Raw genomic sequence first — 23,991 nt, forward strand, 5'->3', positions numbered from 1 at the left:
GGTGCCGCGCCTGGCCTTTGTTCAGAATTCTTCACACTTTCCACTGGGCTCACAAGGATAAAGTTCCAGGCCGCCAGCTGGAAGGCTCGGCCTTTAGCCAGGACTAGGCCCCAGACTTCCATTGCTTTACTTTTCTGCACCTCCGTTTCCTCCTCTGTAAAAGAGGGAATAACCTCAGTATTAAGAGGTGGGTGCGCTAATCAGATGAGGTCGCCTGGACGGAAAATATCCACACAGCAATAAATGATTTTCCTTGCACTTGTCCCATTCTCATCCCTCGGCCCTCCATTCTCCTGCTCTCTTCCTGTGCTCCTCCAGGGAAGCCACAGAAGTTACAACAGGAAGTTACAACCAGAAGAAAACCCATTTTACAGATAGGGAAACTGAGGCTTGGAAAGGCCAACAATTTACTGAAGGTCTGACAGCCCTGTTGGAACCCGGGGATTCCCCAACCCGGGGCCTTCTCCCCGCCACGCCCCTTCCCGGCTGGGACAGAGTTTCCAGCCTCCCCGCCTGTCCCGGACTCCAGAAGTTCCGCCCCAATAGCACAGCCTCAAGATTCGGAAAGGGCTGTTAACTCTTTGCTCCCCGGAGCGCTCCTTGGCCTCGAGGGCGGGGTGAATTTGGAGGAGGTACAGGAGAGTGGGCAGAAAGGGAATGATTTTGCGCTCAGTACAGATTCGCCTTGGTCCCCCGGAATGACACACTGGGATCCCCAAAACCCAGGCGCCGCGCCTCACCTGCAGCAGCTGCTCCGTTCCCAAATTCACTTCCTGCTTCCGGCTCCCCCATTCATTGGGGCTCTGCAAACCCCGCCCCCCTTGGCCAACTGCCTGGCCTCGGGGTCCGGATGGGCGTCAATACCAGCCAATAGACGCGCCGAGACAAGCTTCTCGGCTCTCCGGCTCCCGCCCCCAGTCGCTACGGGGTGGTGCGCGGATTGGCCCTGCGGGCTTGGCCTTTTGTCTGCAGGCCGCACACGCGCCGGACCGGGTGCTTCTGTGCCCGGCCTGGCCGCGGCCTAGTCCCGGCAGACGGGACTGACGAGGTCACCAAGCCCAGGCTGACCCGGCGCTGGTGTCAGGGACTTGGGAATCCCCCTCCCTCAGTCCCGATCCCGCTTTCCTTTGGCGTTTCACCCCAGCGACCCCAACCTTACTCTTGCAGGTGGGAACCTACACAATAGGAGTAATGTGGCTCCCCCTGACTCTCGGGACTCGGGGCCTGGGAGTGGAGACTTGGAAGTTGCAAAGCTCTCGGTGCCGGGAATCGAGGCTACGGTCGAGTGGGCTCGGGCCAGGGCTGAGGTGGTCTCACTCGTGTTGGGGCGCGGAGAAACGCCTCGAGTGCTTCACTGTACCACCACCCACCCGCCACGGGCCTGGAAGCAGCCGCTAAACATTCCCGAGCCTCAGTTTCCTTAGCACAAACAGGCTGGCAGTTTCCTGGGGCTTGTCAGATGCCTGATGGATCAGAAAGCCTCCTGCAGCCCCGAAAGGGAGTCCAGAGCAGAGGCGGGCCTGCAGTCCACTTTTACAGGTCTGGACGGACTCACAAAACCACGGTCTGGGTGGGGCATGTGGAAGGGCCTAGGCCGAATGGGGAGTAGTGGTGAGGGCCCAGGGTCAGACTGTGGGTGGAGCGAGGTTGTCTGGGAGTCTTGGCTTTATGAACTGGAAAACCAGGCTAATAATTGAATCCAATCCAAGGGATATTGTAAGTTGTGATGTGTTGGCTGCAGTGCCGCTCCCTATAGTTGGCGCAGGGTGAGGGGCGTTTGGGTACTGAAGTCCCACACAGTCTCCTTGCCACGCCTGTGTCTAGGCCAGGCAGCATCTGCTTACCATAGACACCAGTTTCTCATCCGCAAAGGTGCCCAAGGCCCTGCTTGACACAAGTGTTACAAGCTGTTAGCTTTGATGATGACTTGTTATATGGAGTTCAACAAGTTGGTCAGTGTCCTCAGGAAAGTCACCCTTCTTTCCTTTGCCTCCATTTTCATTGTCTTTAAAATGGGTATAGTGTTGGCTGACAGGTGAAGTTGAAATGTGCACAAGTAAGGGAGGTAGTGCTGTCCACTGCCAGCAGGGGACAGCTCAGGCGAGGAAAAGATCCCAGTACTCTCGGAACCCCCAACCAAGCTACGTGATCACATTTTTATGATCACAGATAACATGAGCATGTCCTGAGGTCCCTTGCTACCAGTTTGGCATGGAGGACGTCATTTAATTCTTGCAAAAATCCTGAGGTATCATCACTTTACCCATTGTACAGATAGGGAAACTGAAGCTAAGAGGTTCACTGACTCCTATAACACCACACAGTTCAGGTGTCCCTGACCCCAACACACAGATACACACACACAGTCACTCACATGGAGCAGTCTATCACTGGAGTCATAACTCCCCGGCCTTGGCTGTTCCCCATGGGAATGAAAAAGGGGTCGGTGAGGGGCAACACGAATCAACTGTGTTACAGGTGCCCTCCATATATTCACAACCACCTGGTGAGGTAGCGACTGTTATCCCCTTTAGCATTGAGGAAGCTGAGGCTCTAAGAGCTGGCAAAGGCAGAGCTGGGACAAGACCAGGGCTGTCTGACCCCATCCACCAATACCTCTGAGTCCTCCCCAGCATCTAGGGTGGTGCCCTTTGCTGGTCTCTTCTCCTAGGGTCTGAGGTTCCCCACTGGAAATGGGATCAGTATGTTCCCCTGCCTAGGCCAGGCGCGGTGGCTCAAGCCTGTAATCCCAGCACTTTGGGAGGCTGAGGTGGGCGGATCATGAGGTCAGGAGATCGAGACCATCTTGGCTAACACGGTGAAACCCCATCTCTACTAAAAATACAAAAAATTAGCCGGGCGTGGTGGCGGGCGCCTGTAGTCCCAGCTACTCAGGAGGCTGAGCCAGGAGAATGGCGTGAACCCGGGAGGCGGAGCTCGCAGTGAGCCAAGATCACACCACTGCACTCCAACCTGGGTGACAGAGCGAGACTTGGTCTCAAAAAAAAAAAAAAAAAAAAAAAAAAAAATGTTCCCCTGCCTGGTTCCCAACAGGATCAGAAGAGAGAACTTGAAATTCTGAGTTGGATTTTGAGTGTTGTGTGTTGTATGTTGAGGGGAGAGAAGTTGGAATGCTCCCACACCTCCTGCAGCATCCCCACCCTCCCCTCCGCCCCCACTGCAGCAGTGCCATGCTCTGGAAGCAAGAATCTGACCACACCCTCCTCCTCATAACATGCGGGTGCCGTCTGTCTTCTCAACAGCCCAGGTCTGATCTCCCTGGTCTCAACCAGCTGTGTGACCTTGGGCAGGTCCATCCCTCCCCTTGGAATCTGTACTCCCCTAGGCTCTGCCATCTACTGGGGACGATGCCCAGGTCAGGTCTATACTCAGAGCCTTCTTCTCTTCCTCTCCAGAACAGCCATCTACCTGTCTTCCTGGCTTGCTCTCCCCAGGAATGGTCTGGGGCAACCCCAGCAACACGCCCACCTGTGGCCAGGATGACCAGGAATCCAGTTCAGGCTTGGCTTCCATGGCAATCAAGGCCCACCAGGCCTCAGCAACCTTCCCTACCCCCCATTCCTTTTTGCTTGCCCCTCTCCACACCAGGCATGTTCTCTGCCATGCCATGCTGTTCCCCTCACCTTGGCTGCCCTCCCAACTCCTCCCTGCCTCTAGAGATGCTCTGCCATTCAAGACTTGACTCAGGCTTCAGGTCCTCCCTGGGCCTTCTAGAGCCCCTGGTTCTCACTCCTCCGAACACTTCTAGCCTGGCTGATAGCCCATTGCATCCTAGCCTGGGGTACAGGTGGCCAGCACAGGTGTGGGGGTCAACTTCCAACAAGCATGGGTAGGTCCCTCTGCAGACCTTGGGCTGCGAGAGGCACAGGGCTGGGCACAAAGCAGGTGGGTGTCCACCAATCCAGTATCCAAAACCCTGCTCGGTTCACCCCCACCTCTGTTGAAGGAAAGCAACACTGTGATGGAGAGGAGCAGCTGTGGATTCAAATCCTGACTTGGCCACTTTCTAGTTGTGTGACTTGGTGCATCTGCCCTCATCTCCTCAGAGACACAAATGGCAACACCTCCCTTCTTGGGTTACTGTGAGGATTAAATAACAAAACCTCCAAGAAGCAGAGCCAGGTGTCTGGAGAGTGCTCAATGGACGTAGTTATTATTATCATCATCAGCACAGTGCGGGGCACGTGGTGGGCATTCAGGGATGATGGCCCTTGTGTCACAGCCGACACACTCTTGACCAGTGAATCCTCTCTCTTCCCTTTGTTGACTCCTGACCATCCACAAATGAGGTTCAGAATCCTCCATCCAGCATCTTCCCTGGTCACATGGTCCCAACCTTTTGCTCCACCCCCTTCTCTGTCCCCCAGCAGTCCATGCTCCAGCCACCCTGACAATGTCCCTGGATTCCTGGCTTACTGACACCTGAGCCTACGCACAGGCCCTCCCTTCTGCATAGACCACGCTTCCCATCTTGTGGACCCCAAGGGTTCCGAGCAGCCATCGAGGCTGAGCTCCTATGACAACTCCTCCGTGAAGCCTCCCTCACCTTTCCATTACCAGTGAGGCCTGCTACAGCCTGATTCGTACTCTGATCCTAGCACACATGAAGCGTGTTGCCATTTGGTAACAGTCTGTCCTCCACTAGACTGTGAACTCCGCCAGGCGGGGAACCAGGTCTGATTGCCTCTGTGTCCCCAGAGACCACTTAGCACAGAGTCCAGCCCACAGTGGCTGTCAGCAAATGCTGGGCCCAGCCTGCCACCCACGCACCACTCACTTGGGGGCTGGAGGCATTACACGCATGCGGGGCACATGGGACTTGTGGCGGCAGCTGAGCAGCGAGGTTTATAGAGGAACCCAGGGTGGCAGCAGGAAGGATGAGTGTCTGAAACTGGGTTGGCAGGCTCAGGGCATAGCCAGCCTAAGCTAGGGGTCAGGGGCCCCTGGCCCCTTCACTCCCCCAGGGGCACACAGTGTCAGCGGCACGATGTGGGATGCCCCAGGAAGGGCAAGGCCATGGGGCTGGGCTTTCCTCCATCGACCCAGGACAGAACTGGTTCTGAAGGCCCCATCAGCATGACTGGGGTGGAGATCTTGGGGACCTCCTTGGGGGGCCACAGTTGGGGGGAAGGGCACAGCCCATCCAACATGTCCATCTGGTGTGGCTGTGCCAGCAGGGAGTGTCCCACATGCAGAGCTCCCTCTGGGCTGCAGGAGGTGGGGACCTGGGTGGGCAGGTGGGCACAGCAGCAGGGGGCCCCAGGGAGCCTAATCCAGCGGGCCCTGGAAAATGAGGCGGACGCAGCCATGCTCGCCAGTAAGCCAGGCCCCGCAAAAGGGGCAGGCGGCATGGAAAGCGTGGGTGCCGTGGGGCAGTGGTGTCTGGGCCCAGTAGCGGGCAGTCTTCTCAGAGCAGACGTGGCCACAAGGTGCAAAGGCATGGCTAGGCGGCCCAGGGTCCAGGCAGAGGCCGGCCTCCTGGCCAAGCCATAGAGGCACATAAGGCCCCACGAGGCGGCAGAGAGGACATTCGCGCTCCTGGGGGCCCCGCTCCCGCCGGCAGCCCCAGCCGTGGTAGCCGTGGACGTGCCCGCAGCGGACGTAGACCCATGGCTGCTGTTTGTCGGGTGCTGTGCGGCCACGGGCTGGGCTGGGGAAGGCCAGAGTGCTGAGGCCCACGGGGCACTGGGGCCGCGCTGCATTTGCCTCCTGCCGCTGGGCCTCCAGTTGCTTCAGTGTTGGAGCCCGCAGCAGCCCCGCCGGTGTGCGCCACAGCAGTGTGGCCCCACACAGGTCGATGAGAGAGCCGTCCTGCAGCACGTTGGACTCGTTTTCCACCTGCCAGAGGCAGTAGAAGGGCCTTACTGCCCAAGAGGCCCCCGCTGAGCCAAGGGTCCATCCCACGGAGCCTCCCTGGAGAGGACACCCTGGCTGGCAGGGCAGGCAGGGCAGAGGGGCAAGGCAGGCTGGGAGGCCAAGCGAACGGGCAGGTACACCCCAGGCACATGCTGACCCCCCCTCCCAGCGGGGCATGGGCCTTGGTTTCTCCATCTGTCTAATCAGGGAGTCTGAACCCAGACAGGGTTTTTCTAAAATAAGATGTTTTCTGAAGTGCCCTCCTCCTGACAGAGGCAGGAAAGGCCTCTAACAAGGAATGCTGGGTACTTAGCTCAAAGCTAACAGGGAATGCTGGGTACTTAGCTCAAAGCAACTATCCCAGTAGTTACAGTTAAAAGCAAAAACTCAGGAGCTAGGCTGCCCAGGCTGAATTCTGGCCTTACCATTGACTAACTTTGTCCCTGGTCAAGTAACTTAACCTCTCTCCATCTCAGTTTCCTCATCCTCAAGATGGACTGCACCTTCTGGCATCTCAAGTGGTTCTCGTGAAGATTAAATGAATCAATCAGGCCGGGCGCGGTAGCTCACGCCTGTAATCCCAGCACTTTAGGAGGTTGAGGCGGGTGGATCACCTGAGGTCAGGAGTTCCAGACTAGCCTGGCCAACATGGTGAAACCCCATGTCTACTAAAAATACAAAAAGTTAGCCGGGTGTGGTGGCTCATGCCTGTAGTCCTAGCTACTTGAGAGGCTGAGGCAGGAGGATCACTTGAACCCAGGAGGTGGAGGTTGCAGTGAGCTGAGATTGTGCCATTGCAATCCAGCCTGGGTGACAGAGTGAGACTCCATCTCAAAAAAAAATTAAAAAAAAATAAATAAATGAATCATTCAGTGTAAAAACTTAGAACAGTGTGTGGCAAATAGTGCTTAAGAAGAGTAGGCTTGTGAAACATTCACATGCATCATTTTACCAAACAATGCTTCCCCAGACCTCCCCACAGAGTTGACGCTCTGCAAAGAAAAGCCATGCTTTTCTCTGAGGTTTTGCATCTCCTTGGACAATGTGCTCATGCCTGAAGAGCAACGCATGGCCCGTTTGAGGAGCATGGCCATGTGACCTTGGGCAGCCCCTGCCTCTCTCTAGGACTCACTCTGGGCTCCCTAACCTCAGCTCTCTGATCTGCACCACAAGGAGTTGCCACTAACACCTGTGTCAGAACTACTGTAAGGACCCTTTCCTCCTGAGAGAGAACAGTGCTAAACCTGTCTGAATGTGACAGACATGCTACAAACTGCCAACACTTCAGGCTATAAACTGCTCACACATGGGCCAGTGTCACTCTCATAAGAAGGTGTGATTTTTTTTTTTAAGCTGCCAGCAGCCTCGAAGCCACCTGGGACTGCACAGTATGTCTGTGTGTGCCTTGATCACATCACCCCCTGGACCTCCAGTGGTATACACGCTATGCTTGGGGACCCTGGTCTGTCTGCCTGTCTGTGGCACATGCTAAGAACTCCCTGGGCCTGGGATTCCCCAACATGCAGCCTGTTGGGGCTCCCTGGGGCAGAAGGACTAGAGATCATCTCCTGGCTTGGGCAGGGGGATGGGCAGCTTGTGAGGGCCTGGCAAGGATGAGGGTGGGGAATAGAGCAGGCCACCTACCAGCTTGCCCCGCTGCTGGGCTGAGCGGCTGTCCCGCAATGTGTACACATTCCCACAGACCGAGATCTCCCGCCAGACACCTGGGGCTGAGTCCTCAGAGAAGCCGCCCGCCGGGTGCATCACCAGAACACCATTGGTGGTCAGTCCATCCATCAGGCCATCTGGGGTCCGCCATTTGGCTGCCCGCTCCTGGGACCACATGAGGGATCAGATCACATCCACCAGGGGCCCCCCAGCAGGCTATGTGCCAGAGGCACTGCCCCCCTACCCTCAAGTTCAGAGGTGGCTCAGAGAGGACTGGCATTGAAGCTGCATGACTTAAGTGTCTCTCTGGGCCTCACTTTGCTCATCAGTTAGCTGGGGTTGCTAAGCCCTGCCAGGACCATCATTTGGATTACTGTGGGCTGGTTCATCACATCAAGATGCTGCACCTCCCAAGCCTACCCCTTGCCTCACAGATGAAGAGTTGGTCCCTTCCTGGGGCTCACTCACTCCAAGGAAGATGTTGCTAGAGGCGTCGAAGCCAGCTGCATAGATGCGGGCAGTATAGGGCGGCCGGCGGTCACAGAGGATGCGGCAGGCGTAGCGAGAGATGGTGCTCTGGGCGGAAGGGCCCTCGGCAGCCCCTCCTCCAGGGGATGTGTCTGTTACCACGAAGTCAATCATGTTCTCTGTGGAGCGGCCAATCTGTGAGGACAGGGAAAGCAAGCAGCGACTGCATGTACATAGGGGACTCTCATAGGCCTCCCCACCCACAGTTCCGGCAGCTGCTCTGTATGCAAGGTCACCAAAAAAGGAGGCTGCCAGGCCCTAAGAAGGGGGCAGCACCAACTCCTTAGACCTTCTAGGCTCCCAGGTGGGGTCTCCAAGTCCAAGAAGCCATTGCCTGGAGCAGCTTCTCCTTCTCTGTTGCCCCCACAGCACTAGGGATCACCCCATTCAATAAATACAAGTTGATTTGCTGATAGAATTATAAGAGGGTGGTCAAATGTTAGCAGCACATAGCAACTTCTGAGTAACTATTTGCCATATGCCAGCCACCATGCTAAACATTTTATGTGCAATGCCTAAGTTAATCTTCCTGTGGGGTGGGTACTATTATGGGCCTCATTTTACAGATGAGTAAACCAAGGCCCACAGAACTTAAGTGATACTTCCCCAAAGTCACCCAGTGGTAAGTGATGGAGCCAAAATCTGAACACAGGCATTAGGCCTCTCACACCTGAACCCCTGAGCTGTGTGAACTCCCACCGTCTAGGAGTCTTGAGTTTGATCCTTGATACAGCCACTGGCTTGCTGTGTGACTCTGCAGTCAACAGCCCACACTGGGACATCCTGCTTCCTCGTCTGGAGGGAAGCAACTTTCCCATGGCCTCCCATCCTGTAGCCTCACCTGAAATGCTTGCAGAGCCTAGAGGCCTGGTGGCCAGGAGGTGTGTGGAGAGGCCTGAGCATACCTGGAACATGTCTGTGTCGCTATCATGTGTATACTCCACTATGACCGAGTGGCTCCGGGACAGCGTGTACGAGATGCTGTGCTGACCACGGTTACTCAGTGCCTGGGGGGAGAAAAAAGTCACTTGCCAGGGTGTGCAGCTATGATAAGTGTAAGCCTGGAGCCAGCAGCTGGAGCTCAAGGCCCAGCAGCCACTCTCCAGAAAGGGGGCAGCTCCATCCTTCGCAGAGGGTGGACAGTGCAGCGGGTGTGTCACATGATTTAAGCCCTACAATCACCTTAAGAATGGGGTTATCAGGCTGGGCGCAGTGGCTCACGCCTGTAATGCCAGCACTTTGGGAGGCCGAGGTGGGCAGATCACTTGAGGTCAGGAGTTCAAGACCAGCCTAGCCAACATAGCAAAACCCCGTCTCTACTAAAAATACAAAAAAAAAAAAAATTAGCTGGGCATGGTGGTGCGCACCTGTAGTCCCAGCTACTTGGGAGGCTGAGGCAGGAGAATGGTGTGAACCCAGGAGGTGGAGATTGCAGTGAGCTGAGATTGCACCACTGCACTCCAGCCTGGGTGACAACGAGATTCCGTCTCAAAAAAAAAAAAAAAAGAATGGGGTTATCGTTCCATTTTAGAGTTGAAGGAACTGCAGGTCACAGAGAAACTGCCCTAAAGACACACAGCTGGAAATATCAGAGGCTGAATTCTAACCCAAATCCTCTAAAGCCAAAGGTTTTTTCCTTTACCATTGCAGTATGACTGTCACCTCCCACTCTCTGAACCTTGGCTGCCTCTAAGATGGCGCAGCTCATTTCCACCCATTTCCATTGGATGGAAATAAGCAGCACCATTTTAGAGGCAGCCAAGGTTCAGAAAGGTCTGGTAGTTAAGGAAACATTGTGCAAACTGTAAAGAACTGTGCACACTGCAAAGGATTTTTCATCACCATTCTCAGGTGGCCCAATACGCAGTGAGTGATGACACAAAGTGGGCTCCCCTGTTAAGGTGGGGGGCTGTGGGCAGGTAGGACCTGGAAGGCCAAAGACCTGGGCCTTGGGCAGGGAGGGCAGGACCTCAGGTCTACAGGTCAGTTGCTTGCCTTGGAGACGAGCGGCGTGGAGATGTGGTGCATGACATCTGGCTTCACTCCGTTGGCATGCGGACGGCGGCTCAGTGCCAGGCGGCTTCGCCGGCGGCCCTTGTCCCCACTTGCCAGACACCCATTGTAGCTGTAGATGTTGGAGGTCAAGAAGAAAGGGTTGTAAGAGGAGAAAGAGAAAGAGGGAAAGTGAACCCCTGATGAAACTTGGGGGAAACTGCCAACTTCTGGGCAGATCCTACCTTAATAAACAAGCTCTAGAAGCACCTGAAACTAGAAGACCCTACAATAACAAATCGGTACCTTGGGGAGTGGGCAGGGGGTGTCAGAACAGTTTCAAAAGCACTTTCATTCAGTTAACCAAGTATTTCCTGGACACTTGAGCCATGCCTGGATGGGTGCTGTGCACTGGGGCAGTAGAGGTGACGCACCACGGGTCAGCTGTGGGCCCTCAGTGGAGGGGTTCCTCAGCTTCTCCAGGAACCTAGGTGCCACCTGCCACACCCAGGCACAAGTCAAGGATGCCATAAGCCTAGAGGAAGAAAAGGGAATTCTGGCCCTAGCATGAGGTTTCTGGGAGAGGGAACACCTCTACTGGGTTTTGAAGAACTAGAAAGGGTTCACCTGTAGCAAATTGTCACTTATCACACCACTACTCAAAACCAAAACGAAAGGAAAAACTGACCCACAATGCCACTACCTCTATATATCCACACATGTCCAATTTCCACCTGCCTTTCCATCTCTTGTCCGGAAGGGATGGCTGTGAGAGGCACAGAGGAGGTGAGTCATAGCTCTCATCGCTGCCATGGGCTGCTGCCTCCGTGTTCCTGGCCTTCATGTTATCAATCACCTAATGGAATCTGTGCAGTGGCCTGCCAGGCAAGTGGCTTTCTGCCCATCTTACAAATGAGAGAAATCAAGGCTCAGGGAGGTAAAGTGACTTGCCTCTGGCTAGTAGGTGAAAATGTCCAGATTCGAGCCCAGTCTCTCTGACTCCAGAAGCACCTCTAGATGGAGGCTCACCCTAAGCAAAGGGCCCAAGGCTGGCAGGATCTGATGAGATCAGGGAATGGTGACTTTGGTGGTGAAGTATGTGGGGGAGATGATGCTGGTGGGAGGGCTCTGAACTCCAGGCTGAGGACATTATTTTGTAACCAGTGGGGTGCCAGGAAGGTTTGGGAACAGGAAGTGACAGGACAAAGAGCTGCCAAATACAGACAAGGCCACTTGAATCAGAATCTTCTAGTGAGTTTGTTAAAATCCAGATGAGGCCAGGCGCAGTGGCTCACAACTGTAATCCCAGCACTTTGGGAGACCAAGGTGGGCAGATCACTTGAGGTCAGGAGTTCAAGACCAGCCTGGCCAATATAGCGAAACCCCGTCTTTACCAAAAATACAAAAACTAGCCAGGCATGGTGGTGGGTGCCTGTAATCCCAGCTACTCAGGAAGCTGAGGCAGGAAAATCACTTGAACCCAGGAGGTGGAGGTTGCAGCGAGCTAAGATCGTGACACTGAACTCCAGCCTGGGCGACAGAGCAAGACCCTGTCTCCCCTGCCGCAAAAAGAAAAAAAAAAAAATCCAGATTCCTTGGTCCCACCCATTGTGACTGTGATTCTGTAGGCTTGGAGAGGGCCTGTCAATGTGTATTTTCAGTGCCCTCCAGCCAGCTCTGATGTGCAGCCAATGTGGACTCTGCTGTGCAAAGGGGCTGCCAGGAGGGCCCATACCCGTGGGTCTGCAGCCTCCCACATTAGTGGCCTTGCCTTGGGCTGGAAAGCCAGTCCTGCCTTTGGGATACAAAGCAGCTGCTTTTTCAAGGCAAGCTCTCCCAAGGGAGACATCACTTTTGCCCTTGTGAGCTCTTCCCACACATCAGGGGCGGGGGTGGGCAGGCCCCGAGGTGGGGCAGTTCAGGACACAGACTTGGGACACAGATGGGCCTGGCTTAAATCTGGCTCTTCCACTTATCACATGACCTCTGTAAAATGGAGCTAATTTTTTAGGACCTACCCCGCAGGTTCATTTTGAGAACTAAATGAGACAAAGCATTTAAAAGTGCTTAGCACAGAGTTTGGCATATTTATAGGAAGCCCTTGATAAGTGCTTTTTTTTATTTTCTATTACTGCTTTTTTTTTTTTTTTTTTGGTAAAAAAAGCACATGTCAACAAACAGCCATTTTAAAAAAATAATCTTGGCCGGGCACGGTGGCTCAAGCCTGTAATCCCAGCACTTTGGGAGGCCGAGATGGGGTGGATCACGAGGTCAGGAGATCGAGACCATCCTGGCTAAAACGGTGAAACCCCGTCTCTACTAAAAAATACAAAAAACTAGCCGGGCGAGGTGGCGGGCGCCTGTAGTCCCAGCTACTCGGGAAGGCTGAGGCAGGAGAATGGCATGAACATGGGAGGCGGAGCTTGCAGTGAGCTGAGATCCGGCCACTGCACTCCAGCCTGGGCAACAGAGCGAGACTCCGTCTCAAAAATAAAAAAAAATAATAAAAAAATAATCTTAATGATAATATAACTTATCAAATAGTTTCTTTAGGACTGATGGCAGAGAGAGGCCAAAAGGAGACCTAGATGGGGGAGGAGGAAGAGGGTCTGTCCCTGGAGAAAGATCTGAGTGGATGGTGCAGGGATCCTGGTCAGGAGAAGACCAGGAAGGGATAAGGTTGGCCCAGCCGCCAGTTCATGTTGCTTCCTCTCTCCTGGCCTTGGCTTTCTCATCTGCAGTGTGCAGGTCAGCTGTGGCTTAGTAAAAGTGCACTAGACCTAGAGTAAGAAAGACCTGGGTCCAAATCCCAGCCCTGCCACTTACCAGCTGTGTGCCCTTGGGCCAGTCACTTCCCCTCTCTGAGCCTCGGTTTCCTCACCTCCTTCCTCACAGCATCTTTGTGAAGATTGAAATGAAATAATGTCCATGAAAGGGCTTGGCACAGGCCTGCCTCCCAGAACACTTGATATGTGCTGGGCGCTGTTCTATGTACTTTACAGAAATCACCTCATTCATTCCTTCTGACAACTCTCTGAGGAAGGGATTATTAACATCTCCATTTGCAAAACGGGAAACGGAGGCACAGGGAAGTTCAGCAACTTGCAGAGGCAGGATTTGAACCTAGCAGTTTTACTGGAGAACCAGAGTTCTTCAACCCACACCACACACACTAGGTGCTTTAGGAAAGGCAGCTGGTGTTAACGTTTTTCTCATCTGATCAGGAAGTTGGGTGGTTAGAGTTGTCACAGTAATTTGTGAAAAATAGGAAGATAAAACAATAATTATGAATTGAGGTGGGTTTGGTCAATTTTGTCTTTCAGCTAGGAAGGTGAGGAGGGACGAACAGCAGAAGGCACTTTGTGGGGGAAGGAGGGGTCGGGGCCCTTGTTCTGGCTGCGTTGGGTGGGTGTCTGGTGCTTCACCCCTTCTAGGCCAGAGATGCTCACCCCAGGACGATGAGTTCACCATACTTGATGGGATCCTCGCCTGGCTGCGCATCTTCACCGGGAGAGGAGAGAACGCAAGAGCCCTTGTTCCCCCGGTGCTGAAGGTCTGAGGTTCGGGGGGACCCCACTTCAGGGTTTCCTTCCAGCACCATTCTGGGCAGAGTGGGAGAGAAAAGAGCTTTGCAGGTTCCCACCCCAGGCCCACTCAATCCCAGCTCCAGCCTGCTGCAGGACCGCCTAGGCTAAGGCAAGGGTGACCTTTCACCGCCTCTACTGCTATGGCAACCACTTCCCCTCTGCCTCCTCTAAACTGCCCGAGGTTGCTGGGATACCAGGGAGGGGTGGCACAGTCAAGAGGGTCAGGATATTCAGTGGTGCCAGAGGAATGGACCAACTTGGGGTGGCCAGAGGCTGCTTTTTGGCCAAGATCCCAGTCTGGGATGTGCTTCAAAGAGGGGCACCCCATGAGTTGGGGGCCCTTACCCCTCATCTCAGACTCAGTTCCTGGTTATGGCTCTTAGCCTCTAGACCTCTGATTTAGCCCCTCTGACAGGTTCTTTGAATCTACCTGTCCATCTGAATCTTTCTGCCCCTTTGAGGTCTAGGCCTCTGTCTGTCCATCTGCTTTCTCAATGACTCTCTGTCCTCCTAGCCGCTGTCCTTTTCGCCGTCTCTCTCCCCCTATTCCCCGTCTCTGCCTGTCTGCCCGCCTCCGCCTCACCATCCATCTGCCTCAGTCTCCCCATCTCGGCCTCCCCCTGCGGGCAGGCCAATGGACTCCTGGGTGCGCGCTCTTCCCTCCCTCCCTCAGGTGTCTGCGTCCCCAGCCGCCCGGGTCTCAGGAGGCTTGTGGGGGCGGCGCTCCCCCCTCGAGCTCGGGCTGCAGCACAGCCGTCTCCCGCAGGCAGCCCGTTTGGAAAACATCCTCGCGCTGGAGGGACCGCGCCGGGGCAGGCCCGCGCCCAGCGCCCCGCGCCCCGCGCCCCGGTTGGGCAGAACAAGAACCGCGGCCCAGCACCTACGCAGGTCCACACCCGGCGGCCCCTCCGCACAACACGCGCGCGCGCACGGCCCCGCACTCCCCGGGCCCGGACGGCGCAGAAACCACCCGCACCCGCGACCGCAGGGAAGCGCGGGCGCGCAGTAGCCACCGGCGCCCGCCCTCGGACCCACTCCCTCCGCCACCCCCAGACACGCAAACACGCCCCCCGCGCCCGCCGGGACCCGCCCGGCGCAGCCCCCGCCCCCTCTGCCCCGGTGGCCTCACCTGGCCACGCTCCGGGACCCGCTGGGCGCCGCTCCCTCACCGCCTAGCCCCTGCTTGGCCCCGGGCCGCTGCGGCGGGATGGGCCAGGCCCGCGGCGGCTCCGCGCTGCCTCGTCACGGGGACACCCGGGGCCGGAGGAGGGGGATGAGCGCGAAGAGCCACGCTCCGCCCCCTGCCCTGAGGCCCCGCCCCATTGTCCCCGCCCCTAGGAGAGCCCCGCCTCACTCCAGACTCCGCCTCTTGCGGCGATGCTTAGCCCTCGTCGGGGGAGCTCCTCCCCTTCGCATGAGACCACGCCCCTCCCCTGGCACCGCCCTCTGACCAGGGAAGCCCCGCCCTCCACTCCGTCTGAGGGACTCCCTTGCCCCTCCTCGCCGGCTCAGGACTCCCCCGTAGTCTACGTGACCCCTCCCCCATTTCAGACTCCCCAGACTCCGCCTCCATTTCCGGGGACTCCGGAGTTCTCCCGGAGACCCGGGCGCCCCGTCCCCACCGTAGGTCAGGGCCCTCACAGGGCGCTGGAGGACCCTTCCCCAGTCTTAGGCCGGGGGACTCCCCACCCCCAGCTCCGACACCCCATCTTCCATCTGGGGACGCCACGCAATTAGAGGAGAGGAGGAAAATGCTAAAGGCAAAGGGGGTGTGCGGCAGCGGTGGAGGCCGGGGAAAGCAGCTGCAGTTGAACAGAGTCGCAGACCTGTCTTCCAGCCCAGCTCGGGCACCCCCCTCCCCTTAGTCCCCCCCGCCCCGCCAGGATGCACACACCACCCGATGTGCTGCAAAGGAAAGAGACCTTTGCGGGAGCACAGCCCCTTCTGGGCCTGGGGCCCAGATCTACCAGTCTACGTTAGGCGCTGTGCGCTGAGCGCTGTGCTTTGAGCAAATTAAACCCTTTACTTTAATCCTGGAAGGCAGGCACGATAGTTGCCCATTTTACAGATGAGGAAATAGATTTACAAAAGTGACTTACTTGTAGTTTGCTAGAAACGGGCCAAGAGAGAATCTCAGCTGTATGAGTGGCTTCCGTACCTTATCCTTCTGACTAGGGATGGAAACCTAGATAAGGATGAAAAGAAACCTTATCTGCATCAGGTAAGATCCCTATTGCTCAGTACTGTTGGTCTGGAACTATAACTAAAGGCTGGATTATAGTTCCAGACCAAGTCTTTGGTCTTGTGGGTGGTGGTGGGGGTGTTTTATGAGAAAATCAAGGAAGACTGCATAGAGGAGGTGGCTTTTGACTTCCATCATGAAGGATTCCGGGAGATTGCCTAAACATTCCCGAGAGGGAGCCGCTGCCACCCCCACCCCCAAAAACTTGTTGCACCTGAAGCTCCCAATCTACCAGAGTCCCCTGGGGCCCTACCACATCCACCCTGCTAACTCCCCCACCTAAAAATAACCAAAGATACCAACTGCTTTGCCAACTGTTCTGGGGCCCAGCGGCTAGATGAAACAAGAATGCAGCTGACGGCACATCCTTTAGGGGAAACGATACTCGTTAGTCACAGAGAATTTCCCTGCGAGACTCCCACCAAGCAGGCTGCAGGTCACACAACCCTGTGACACAGGATAGCTGCCCTCACTGATGCCTCCAGAGGCCTCCATTGTGCTGGGTTTGCCCGGGGACCCTGGGACAGCCTCACTCCCTTGTGTACCCGCAGCTTTTAATGCATTGCCTGCCAGAGCACGTCCTCAGTGAATATATACTGAATCCCTGTTATAATCCCCAGTTTACACACCAGGAAGCCGAGGCTCAGGCAGGAGAAGAAACTTGCCCCAGGTCACAAGCCAGGCTGATGCGGAGCTGATGCTTCACAGGATCCCCAGTGCTTCCACCTGACACTGGACTGCATGGAGGAAGGTCGGAGAAGGATCACCAAGACTCAGAGGAGGCAAGGATTTCTCCTGGGGCAGTACTGGGATTGGAGCTGCATGGCAGCACAGCCAGACCACTGGGCCTCAGGGATCCTGGGGCGGGCCTGATTCCAGGATTGCTCAAGTAAGGGAGAGTAAGGGAGAGTTAGGACACCAACAGCAGATGCCTAAGTTCCAACCTTGGCTTTTGGCTCTAAATCCAGTGCTCTGCTCCAAGAACTCTAGCTTCTTAATCTCTCTAAGCTTCAGTTTCCTTATGTGTAAAATGGGAATAATAATTACACCTGCTTGTGGTGAAATAGGATTTTGCAGTATTGTTTTGAAATTCCTTTGTCAGCCCTCCCTTTTCTCTCTTCAGTCTAGATCTTGTCCCTGTTGCTTCAAAGAAAGGGACAAAGAAAGGAATAAAATAGAAACTTTATTTTTTTTTTTTGAGACAGAGTCTCGCTCTGTCGCCCAGGCTGGAGTGCAGTGGCGCAATCTCGGCTCACTGCAAGCTCCGCCTCCCGGGTTCACGCCATTCTCCTGCCTCAGCCTCCTGAGTAGCTGGGACTACAGGCGCCCGCCACCGCGCCCGGCTAATTTTTTGTATTTTTAGTAGAAACAGGGTTTCACCGTGGTCTCGATCTCCTGACCTTGTGATCCGCCCGCCTCGGCCTCCCAAAGTGCTGGGATTACAGGCGTGAGCCACCGCGCCCGGCCAGAAACTTTATTTCTTTAATTCTTGGGTTCAAATGCCTGAAGGTGAGAGGCTTGGAATAGTTTGGAAAAGTAGTTATATATCTAGTTGAGAAAACATGCAGAAAAAGCAAAACAGGCTGGGCGCAGTGGCTCACCCCAATGCTTTGGGAGGCCAAGGCAGGAGGACTGCTTGAGGCTAGGAGTTTGAGACCAGCCTGGGCAAAATAGTGAGACCCTGTCTCTACAAAATTAAAAAATTAGCTGGGCATGGTGGTGCCTGCCTGTAGTCCCAGCTACTCAAGAGATTGAGGCAGAAGAATCGCTTGAGCCCAGGACATTGAGACTGCAGTGAGATATGATCCCACCACTGCACTGCAGCCTGGGCAACAGAATGAAATCCTGTCTCTAAAAAAAATTAAGAAGAAAAGAAAACAAACAAAAAACAACAGTGGCAAATTCTTTCTGGGGTGGGAGATTTGGAGAGGAGAAGGAAGAGCTGGAAGATGCTGGGTTCTGCCCTTGAGGCCATGCCAGAGTGGGAGGGTAGGGTTGGGAAAAGACAGATCCCTCACATAGATTTGGGGATCCAGAGCAGAGGCAACCTGGGCTTCAGTTCTCAGGCTCTAGCTTTAGAGGAAAGCCCTTGAAGCAGGGTTGACTACAGCAGTGTGGGGTTTGTGCTATGTCTAGGAGGGCTGGTCTGCGGAGTCTTAGATGCGTGAGTGGCATGGGAAAGCCTTGAGATTTCTGTGCCCCAAAATTGCAAAGCTGAGAGAGGCTGGAGTGTCCCGTGGGTTGGTGGATCGGGGTACCTAGATTGACAACTGGAGGCCCGTAAGTTACAGGTATCTCAGTAGAAGCTAGCAAGGAAGATAGCCAAGCTCCAGCGGCACTGGTCCATAGGCCCCTGGCTCTTCCCAGTGCTGTGACACTGGGGAGATCCTCCTGGATCTGAGAAGCCATTTCAAGTAGAGGAGGAGGAGGTGGAAGAGTCAAAAGGACTGCATTTATATCGAAATGACTGAGAAAAGCTGAAACTTACTTTGACGACACTGTCTCCCAACAGGTGCAATGGGAACTGGAAAGAGAGATGATGTTTAGTTTAGAATGGGTGAGCAAACTACAGCCCACTAGCCTACTGCCTGTTTTGTAATAACCTTGTATGGAGCATAGCCACACCCACTAGATTATGTACTGTGTGTGACTGTTTTCATGCTACCATGGCAGAGTTGAGTTGTGGTGAGAGCGACTATATAGCTCTCAAAGCCTAAAATATTTACCATCTGGCTCCTTACCAAAAAAAGTTAGCTTAATAAGCTGGAGAATCCCTGCAGGAGGAGGTACACACATGTACCCAGCAGGTGAGTGCTGTTTTGGTGAAAGGCTAACATTTCTTTGCATAGAGACTTCCCTGTGGGATGCTTGAATGTATTCATGTCATGATAGCTGGGTCCTTCAGAGTGAGTGATACAAGAGAGCAAGACCGAAGCTACAATGTCTTTTTTTTTTTTTTTTTTTTGAGACGGAGTCTCACTCTGTCACCCAGGCTGGAGTGCAGTGGCACGATCTCCGCTCACTGCAAGCTCCGCCTCCCGGGTTCATGCCATTCTCCTGCCTCAGCCTCCTGAGTGGCTGAGACTGCAGGCACCCGCCACTACACCCAGCTAATGTTTTGTATTTTTAGTAGAGACGGGGTTTCACCATGTTAGCCAGGATGGTCTGGATCTCCTGACCTTGTGATCCGCCAGCCATGGCCTCCCAAAGTGCTAGGATTACAGGCGTGAGCCACCGCGCCAGCCTACAATGTCTGTCTTAAAAATTATTTCTGGGCTGGGTGCGGTGGCTCACGCCTGTAATCCCACTGGATGGCTCCACTGCACTCCAGCCTGGCGACAGAGTGAAACTCTGTCTGAAAAAAAAGTACAAAATTAGCTGGGCATGGTGGCACATGCCTGTAATCCCAGCTACTTGGGAGACTGAGGCATGAGAATTGCTTGAACTTGGGAGGTGGAGGTTGCAGTGAGCTGAGATGGTGCCACTGCACTCCAGCCTGGGCGACAGAGCAAGACTCTGTCTCAGAAAAACCCAAAACAAAACAAAACAAAAAAGTGGGAATATAGGAGGCATGCAAGAGTCACTGGTGCCTAGAAATTGTCAACTCTAGCAAAACACAAGGTGCCTAGAAATTGTCAACTCTAGCAAGACACAAGTTGGCAGTTCTTTGATTAAGACTTCAAGGCCTGAGGATAATAATCCGTGACTCTTGGCTCCACCTTCTGGGCTCTTAATTATACTTCCAGAGTCATCTTTCCTGTTCCATAAAAGGTAGGCTGTGTTTGCAGTTGAGTAATTTTTCTTGGCCTGCACCCTGTCTATAGAAGTTTGGGGGTTCAAATGCTGCTTTTCCATTTCTGTTGTCTCTGTCCTTTACAGTCCAAGTTGGCAGTGTTTCTGCCAATACAATTCTCTTAAAAACTGTGTAGATTTCTATGGACCTTATTCATTTCATTAGACTATGCCCACACATCTCTATGAGATAAGCCCCTCTACCTTGGGCTCATGCTGATAGACAAATCCTTTAATGTTTCTAGAAGCCCTTATTGTTTGAATGGTTCTATTGCCTTGGACCTGAAGTCTTAGGGAATTTACAGGCATACTCTTGGCCTCTTAGCTTCAACTTTGTATCATGTTTTTCTGATGTGATCTTTTTCCAGAAGCCATTTGTGAATTTTAGCATTGTTTTTGACTGGAGAGGCTGGGGATTTTCTTCTTCTTGTTTTTTTTTGTTTTTTGTTTTTTGTTTTTTTTTAGACGAGGTTTCGCTCTTGTTGCCCAGGCTAGAGTATAATGGTGTGATGTTGGCTCACTGTAACCTCCACATCCTGGGTTCAAGTGATTCTCCTGCCTCAGCCTCCCAAGTAGCTGAGATTACAGGCATGCATCACCACACCTGGCTAATTTTGTATTTTTAGTAGAGATGGGGTTTCACCATGTTTTTTTGAGCCAGGGTCTCGCTCTGTCACCCAGGCTGGAGTTCAATGGCATGGTCATGGCTCACTGCAGCCTCAAACTCTTGGGCTCAAGCAATGCTCCTACCTCAGCATCCTGAGTAACTGGGACCACAGGTGCATGCCACTGTGCCTGGCTCATTTTTATTTTTTGTAGAGGCAGTTTCTCTATGTTGCTAGGCTGGTCTTGAACTCCTGGGCTCAAGTAATTCTCCTGCCTTGGCCTCCCAAAGGGCAAGGATTACAGGTGTGAGCCACTGTGCTCAGCTGGCACCAAATCTGTCTTAGTTATTGCTGAGTAGCAAATTATCCAAATCTAAGCAGCTTAAAAGAATAAATGTTTAATCTCACATAGTTTCTAAGAATCAGAAACTTGAAAGCAGTTTAGCTGAGTGTTACGTGCAGTTCTATGCAAACCTACCCCCAAAGTCCAAGAAAGCTGAGAGGCTGAAGAAAGAGACTGACAAATCCAGTTTCTCAGAAAGAAACATTTAATGACTTAGAAACAGAAGGGATATCTTAGGCAGCTGCAAGATAATGGATCCCCGCACCCACACTCCAGAAGGTATCCTTTCTCTTTTAGGGTAAAACATGTGCAGCTGGTCATGTCTTCAGACTTTTTTTGCCAAGATCCATGACCACTGCGGGGGTTTAAATAAGCATCTTTATGGGGGGCTTTCTATGCTACAAGGCATTGTTTAAAGAGCATACTGCAGAACACCTTGGTATGTGGGGGTCAAACATCAGTCACCACAGGAGTTTCACTTCCAGATGGTGTCATATTTGCCATGAAATACACTGTTTTCCTATGCTGGGACCTGGGTTCTGGCTCAAGTTTCTCATGGGGTTGCAGTTAAGATTTCAGTTGGGACTTTAGTCATAAGAAAGCTTGAGAGCCGGATGATCTGCTTCCCAGAGGCTCACTCATATGCCTGGAAAGTGAGTGCTGGATGTTGGCAGGAAGCCTGGGTTCTTCTCCATGTGGACCTCTCTGGAGGACAGCTTGAATGTTCTTACAACACGGCAGCTGGATTCTCCCAAACAAGTGACCCAAGAGTCTAAGACAAAAGCCACAATGAGGCTGAGCAGTGGCTCATGCCTGTAATCCCAGCAGCTTTGGGAGGTTGAGGTGGGAGGATTGCTTGAGTCCCGGAGTTTAAGACCAGCCTGAGCAACATAGTGAGACCTCGTGATATAGTTTGGATATATGTCCCTGTTCAAATTACATGTTGAAATGTAATCCCCAATGTTGGAGATGGGGCCAGGTGGGAGGTGATTGGTGGGGCAGTTTCTCATGAATCGTTTAGCACCATCCCTCTGGTGCTGTGCTTGTGATAGTGAATGAATTCTCATGAGATCTGGGGTTAAGTGTGTGGCACTTCACTCTCTCTTGCTCCTGCTGGCCATGTGACGTGTCTGCTCCCCCTTCACTTTCCACCATGATTGTAAATTTCCTGAGGCCTCCCCAGAAGCTGAGCAGATACCAGCATCATGCTTCCGGTATAGTTGGCAGAACCGTGAGCCAATTAAACCTCTTTCCTTTATAAATTACCTAGTCTCAGGTATTTCTTTTTTTTTTTTTTTGAGACAGAGTCTCTTGTCGCTCAGGCTGAAGTGCAGTGGTGTGATCTCAGCTCACTGCAGCCTCCACCTCCCAGTTCAAGTGATTCTCCTGCCTCAGTCTCCCAAGTAGCTGGGATTACAGGTGTTGCCACCACGCCCGGCTAATTTTTGTATTTTTAGTAGAGATGAGATTTCACCATGTTGGCCAGGCTGGTCTTGAACTCCTGACCTCATGTGATCTGCCCATCTCGGCCTCCCAAAGTGCTGGGATTACAGACATGAGCCACCACGACTGGCCATCAGGTATTTATTTTCTTTAATTTTTTTTGAGACGGAGTCTTGCTCTGTTGCCCAGGCTGGAGTGCAGTGGCCAGATCTCAGATCACTCTAGCTCTGCCTCCCAGGTTTACGCCATTCTCCTGCCTCAGCCTCCTGAGTAACTGGGACTACGGGCGCCTGCCACCTCTCCTGGCTCGATTTTTTGTATTTTTTAGTAGAGACAGGGTTTCACTGTGTTAGCCAGGATGGTCTCGATCTCCTAACCTCATGATCCGCCTGTCTCGGCCTCCCAAAGTGCTGGGATTACAGGCTTGAGCCACCGCGCCCTGCCGCCATCAGGTATTCCTTTATAGCAATCTGAGATTGGCCTACTGTGCCTTATCTCTATGAAAAATTAAAGGCCAGGCGCTTTAATTTAGTCCCAGCTACTCAGGAGGCTGAGGCAGGAGAATGGCGTGAACCTGGGAGGCGGAGCTTGCAGTGAGCCGAGATCGTGCCACTGCACTCCAGCCTGGGCGACAGAGCGAGACTCCGTTTCAAAAAAAAAAAAAAAAGAAAAATTAAAGTATTGGTCAGGTGTGGTGGCTCACGCCTGTAAATAAATAATAAAAAGAAAGTACACTCTGACACCTGATCAGAGCTGGCTGCTCAAAGGTGAGACAGCACCGATTGACACTGGGGAGACTTTCTTTATGTGAGTCTTACATTATTATTCATAAAGGGGGGAGTCATTATTCATGATTATTCATGTTCTGGGTGGTCCCCTGCATGCACATGTGCTATTATTGTGTATGCTAGTACACACATGGCATGTCTCATTAGCATCTTAAATCTCCACCCAGGAGTGTGTTTCTTACTATTATAATGAGCATAGGTCAGCCCAAGGACACTAAACATGGGTTTCTGCGCTTACATGAATTTGGGGATTTTCCCTTCCACTTTTTTTCTTTTTTTTTTTTTTGGCGATGGAGTCTCACTCTGTCACACAGGCTGGAGTGCAGTGGTGTGATCTTGGCTCACTGCAACCTCCACCTTCCAGGTTCCATGCCCGGCTAGTTTTTGTGTTTTCAGTAGAGACGGGTTTCACCATATTGGTCAGGCTGGTCTCGAAGCTCTGATCTCAGGTGATCCACCTGCCTCAGCCTCCCAAAGTGCTGGGATTACAGGCATGAACCACCATGCCTGGCCCCCTTCTGCTCTTCTTTCTTTTCTTTTCTTTCTTCTTTTTGAGATGAAGTCTTGCTCTGTCACCCGGGCTGGAGCACAATGGCGCGATCTTGTCTCATTGCAAACTCCACCTCCCGGGTTCACGCCATTCTCCTGCCTCAGCCTCCCGAGTAGCTGGGGCTACAGGTGCCCACCACCACACCTGGCTTTTTTTTTTTTTCTTTTTTGGTATTTTTTATTAGAGACGGGGTTTCACCGTGTTATCCAGGATGATCTCGATCTCCTGACCTCGTAATCTGCCCGCCTCATCCTCCCAAAGTGCTGAGATTACAGGCTTGAGCCACCATGCCCAGCTCTACTTCTGCTTTTCTACCTCATTGCTGCAGGATGTTCTAACCATGAGCCCAGGATGCAGTTTGTGCATTACTGGGTGGTTTGTTTTCTCCATCTATTTAGCAAGTTTTATTGTCCTTTAAGGGAGGTTATTACCACCCTGTCTCATCTACCTCAGAATGAGAAAATATTCCAGCCAGTGCAACATGGAGAAACCCCGTGTCTACAAAAAATACAAAAAGTTAGCTGGGCATGGTGGTGCGTGCCTATAGTCCCAGTTACTTGCAAAGCTGAGGCAGGA

General features: G+C 53.2%; 2 protein-coding genes and 1 long non-coding RNA gene across 7 annotated transcripts in view; 1 reads left to right on the forward strand and 2 right to left on the reverse strand.

Moving 5' to 3' along the window:
• The window catches only part of DPP3 (dipeptidyl peptidase 3), a 29,409-nt gene extending 28,641 nt beyond the window's left edge, over positions 1–768 (reverse strand). For both annotated transcript variants that reach the window (XM_045372162.2, XM_045372161.2), the window contains exon 1: positions 741–768. The gene's annotated coding sequence lies outside the window, so the exon portion shown is untranslated. The remainder of the gene's footprint in view (positions 1–740) is intronic.
• A 3,378-nt stretch (positions 769–4,146) lies between these two features.
• On the reverse strand, positions 4,147–14,908 carry PELI3 (pellino E3 ubiquitin protein ligase family member 3). 4 transcript variants are annotated; one of them, XM_005577152.4, is made up of 8 exons: positions 14,782–14,908; positions 13,515–13,667; positions 12,892–12,963; positions 10,069–10,198; positions 8,979–9,080; positions 8,014–8,208; positions 7,522–7,710; positions 4,147–5,859 (listed from the first exon to the last, which is right to left on the reverse strand). In XM_005577152.4, the coding sequence occupies exons 2-8, from the start codon at positions 13,664–13,666 to the stop codon at positions 5,290–5,292; spliced, it is 1,410 nt and encodes a 469-aa protein (XP_005577209.1). In that variant the 5' UTR covers position 13,667; positions 14,782–14,908; the 3' UTR covers positions 4,147–5,289. The 4 variants fall into 4 exon arrangements, with proteins under 4 accessions (XP_005577209.1, XP_045228095.1, XP_005577211.1 ...); XM_045372160.3 differs by lacking the exon at positions 14,782–14,908 and adding an exon at positions 14,537–14,717; XM_005577154.4 differs by lacking the exon at positions 12,892–12,963.
• Positions 14,909–15,210: 302 nt separating this feature from the next.
• On the forward strand, positions 15,211–16,953 carry LOC141408426 (uncharacterized). The gene is made up of 2 exons (XR_012423042.1): positions 15,211–15,873; positions 16,515–16,953. It is a non-coding gene; the product is annotated as an uncharacterized lncRNA (long non-coding RNA).
• Positions 16,954–23,991: the final 7,038 nt, after the last annotated feature.

The sequence above is a fragment of the Macaca fascicularis genome, chromosome 14 (assembly GCF_037993035.2).
Source record: "Macaca fascicularis isolate 582-1 chromosome 14, T2T-MFA8v1.1".
Lineage (NCBI taxonomy): Eukaryota > Metazoa > Chordata > Mammalia > Primates > Cercopithecidae > Macaca > Macaca fascicularis.

Bases quoted from the DNA above. Each gene is read 5' to 3' on its own strand.
- PELI3 (XM_005577152.4), bottom strand. From the start codon at position 13,666: ATGGTGCTGGAAGGAAACCCTGAAGTGGGGTCCCCCCGAACCTCAGAC. The intron at 12,964-13,514 runs GTGAGCATCTCT...ATCTTCACAAAG, and splicing joins GGTGAACTCATCGTCCTGGG to ATGCTGTGAGGAAGGAGGTG. The intron at 9,081-10,068 runs GCAAGCAACTGA...TTCTCCCCCCAG, and splicing joins CCACGCCGCTCGTCTCCAAG to GCACTGAGTAACCGTGGTCA.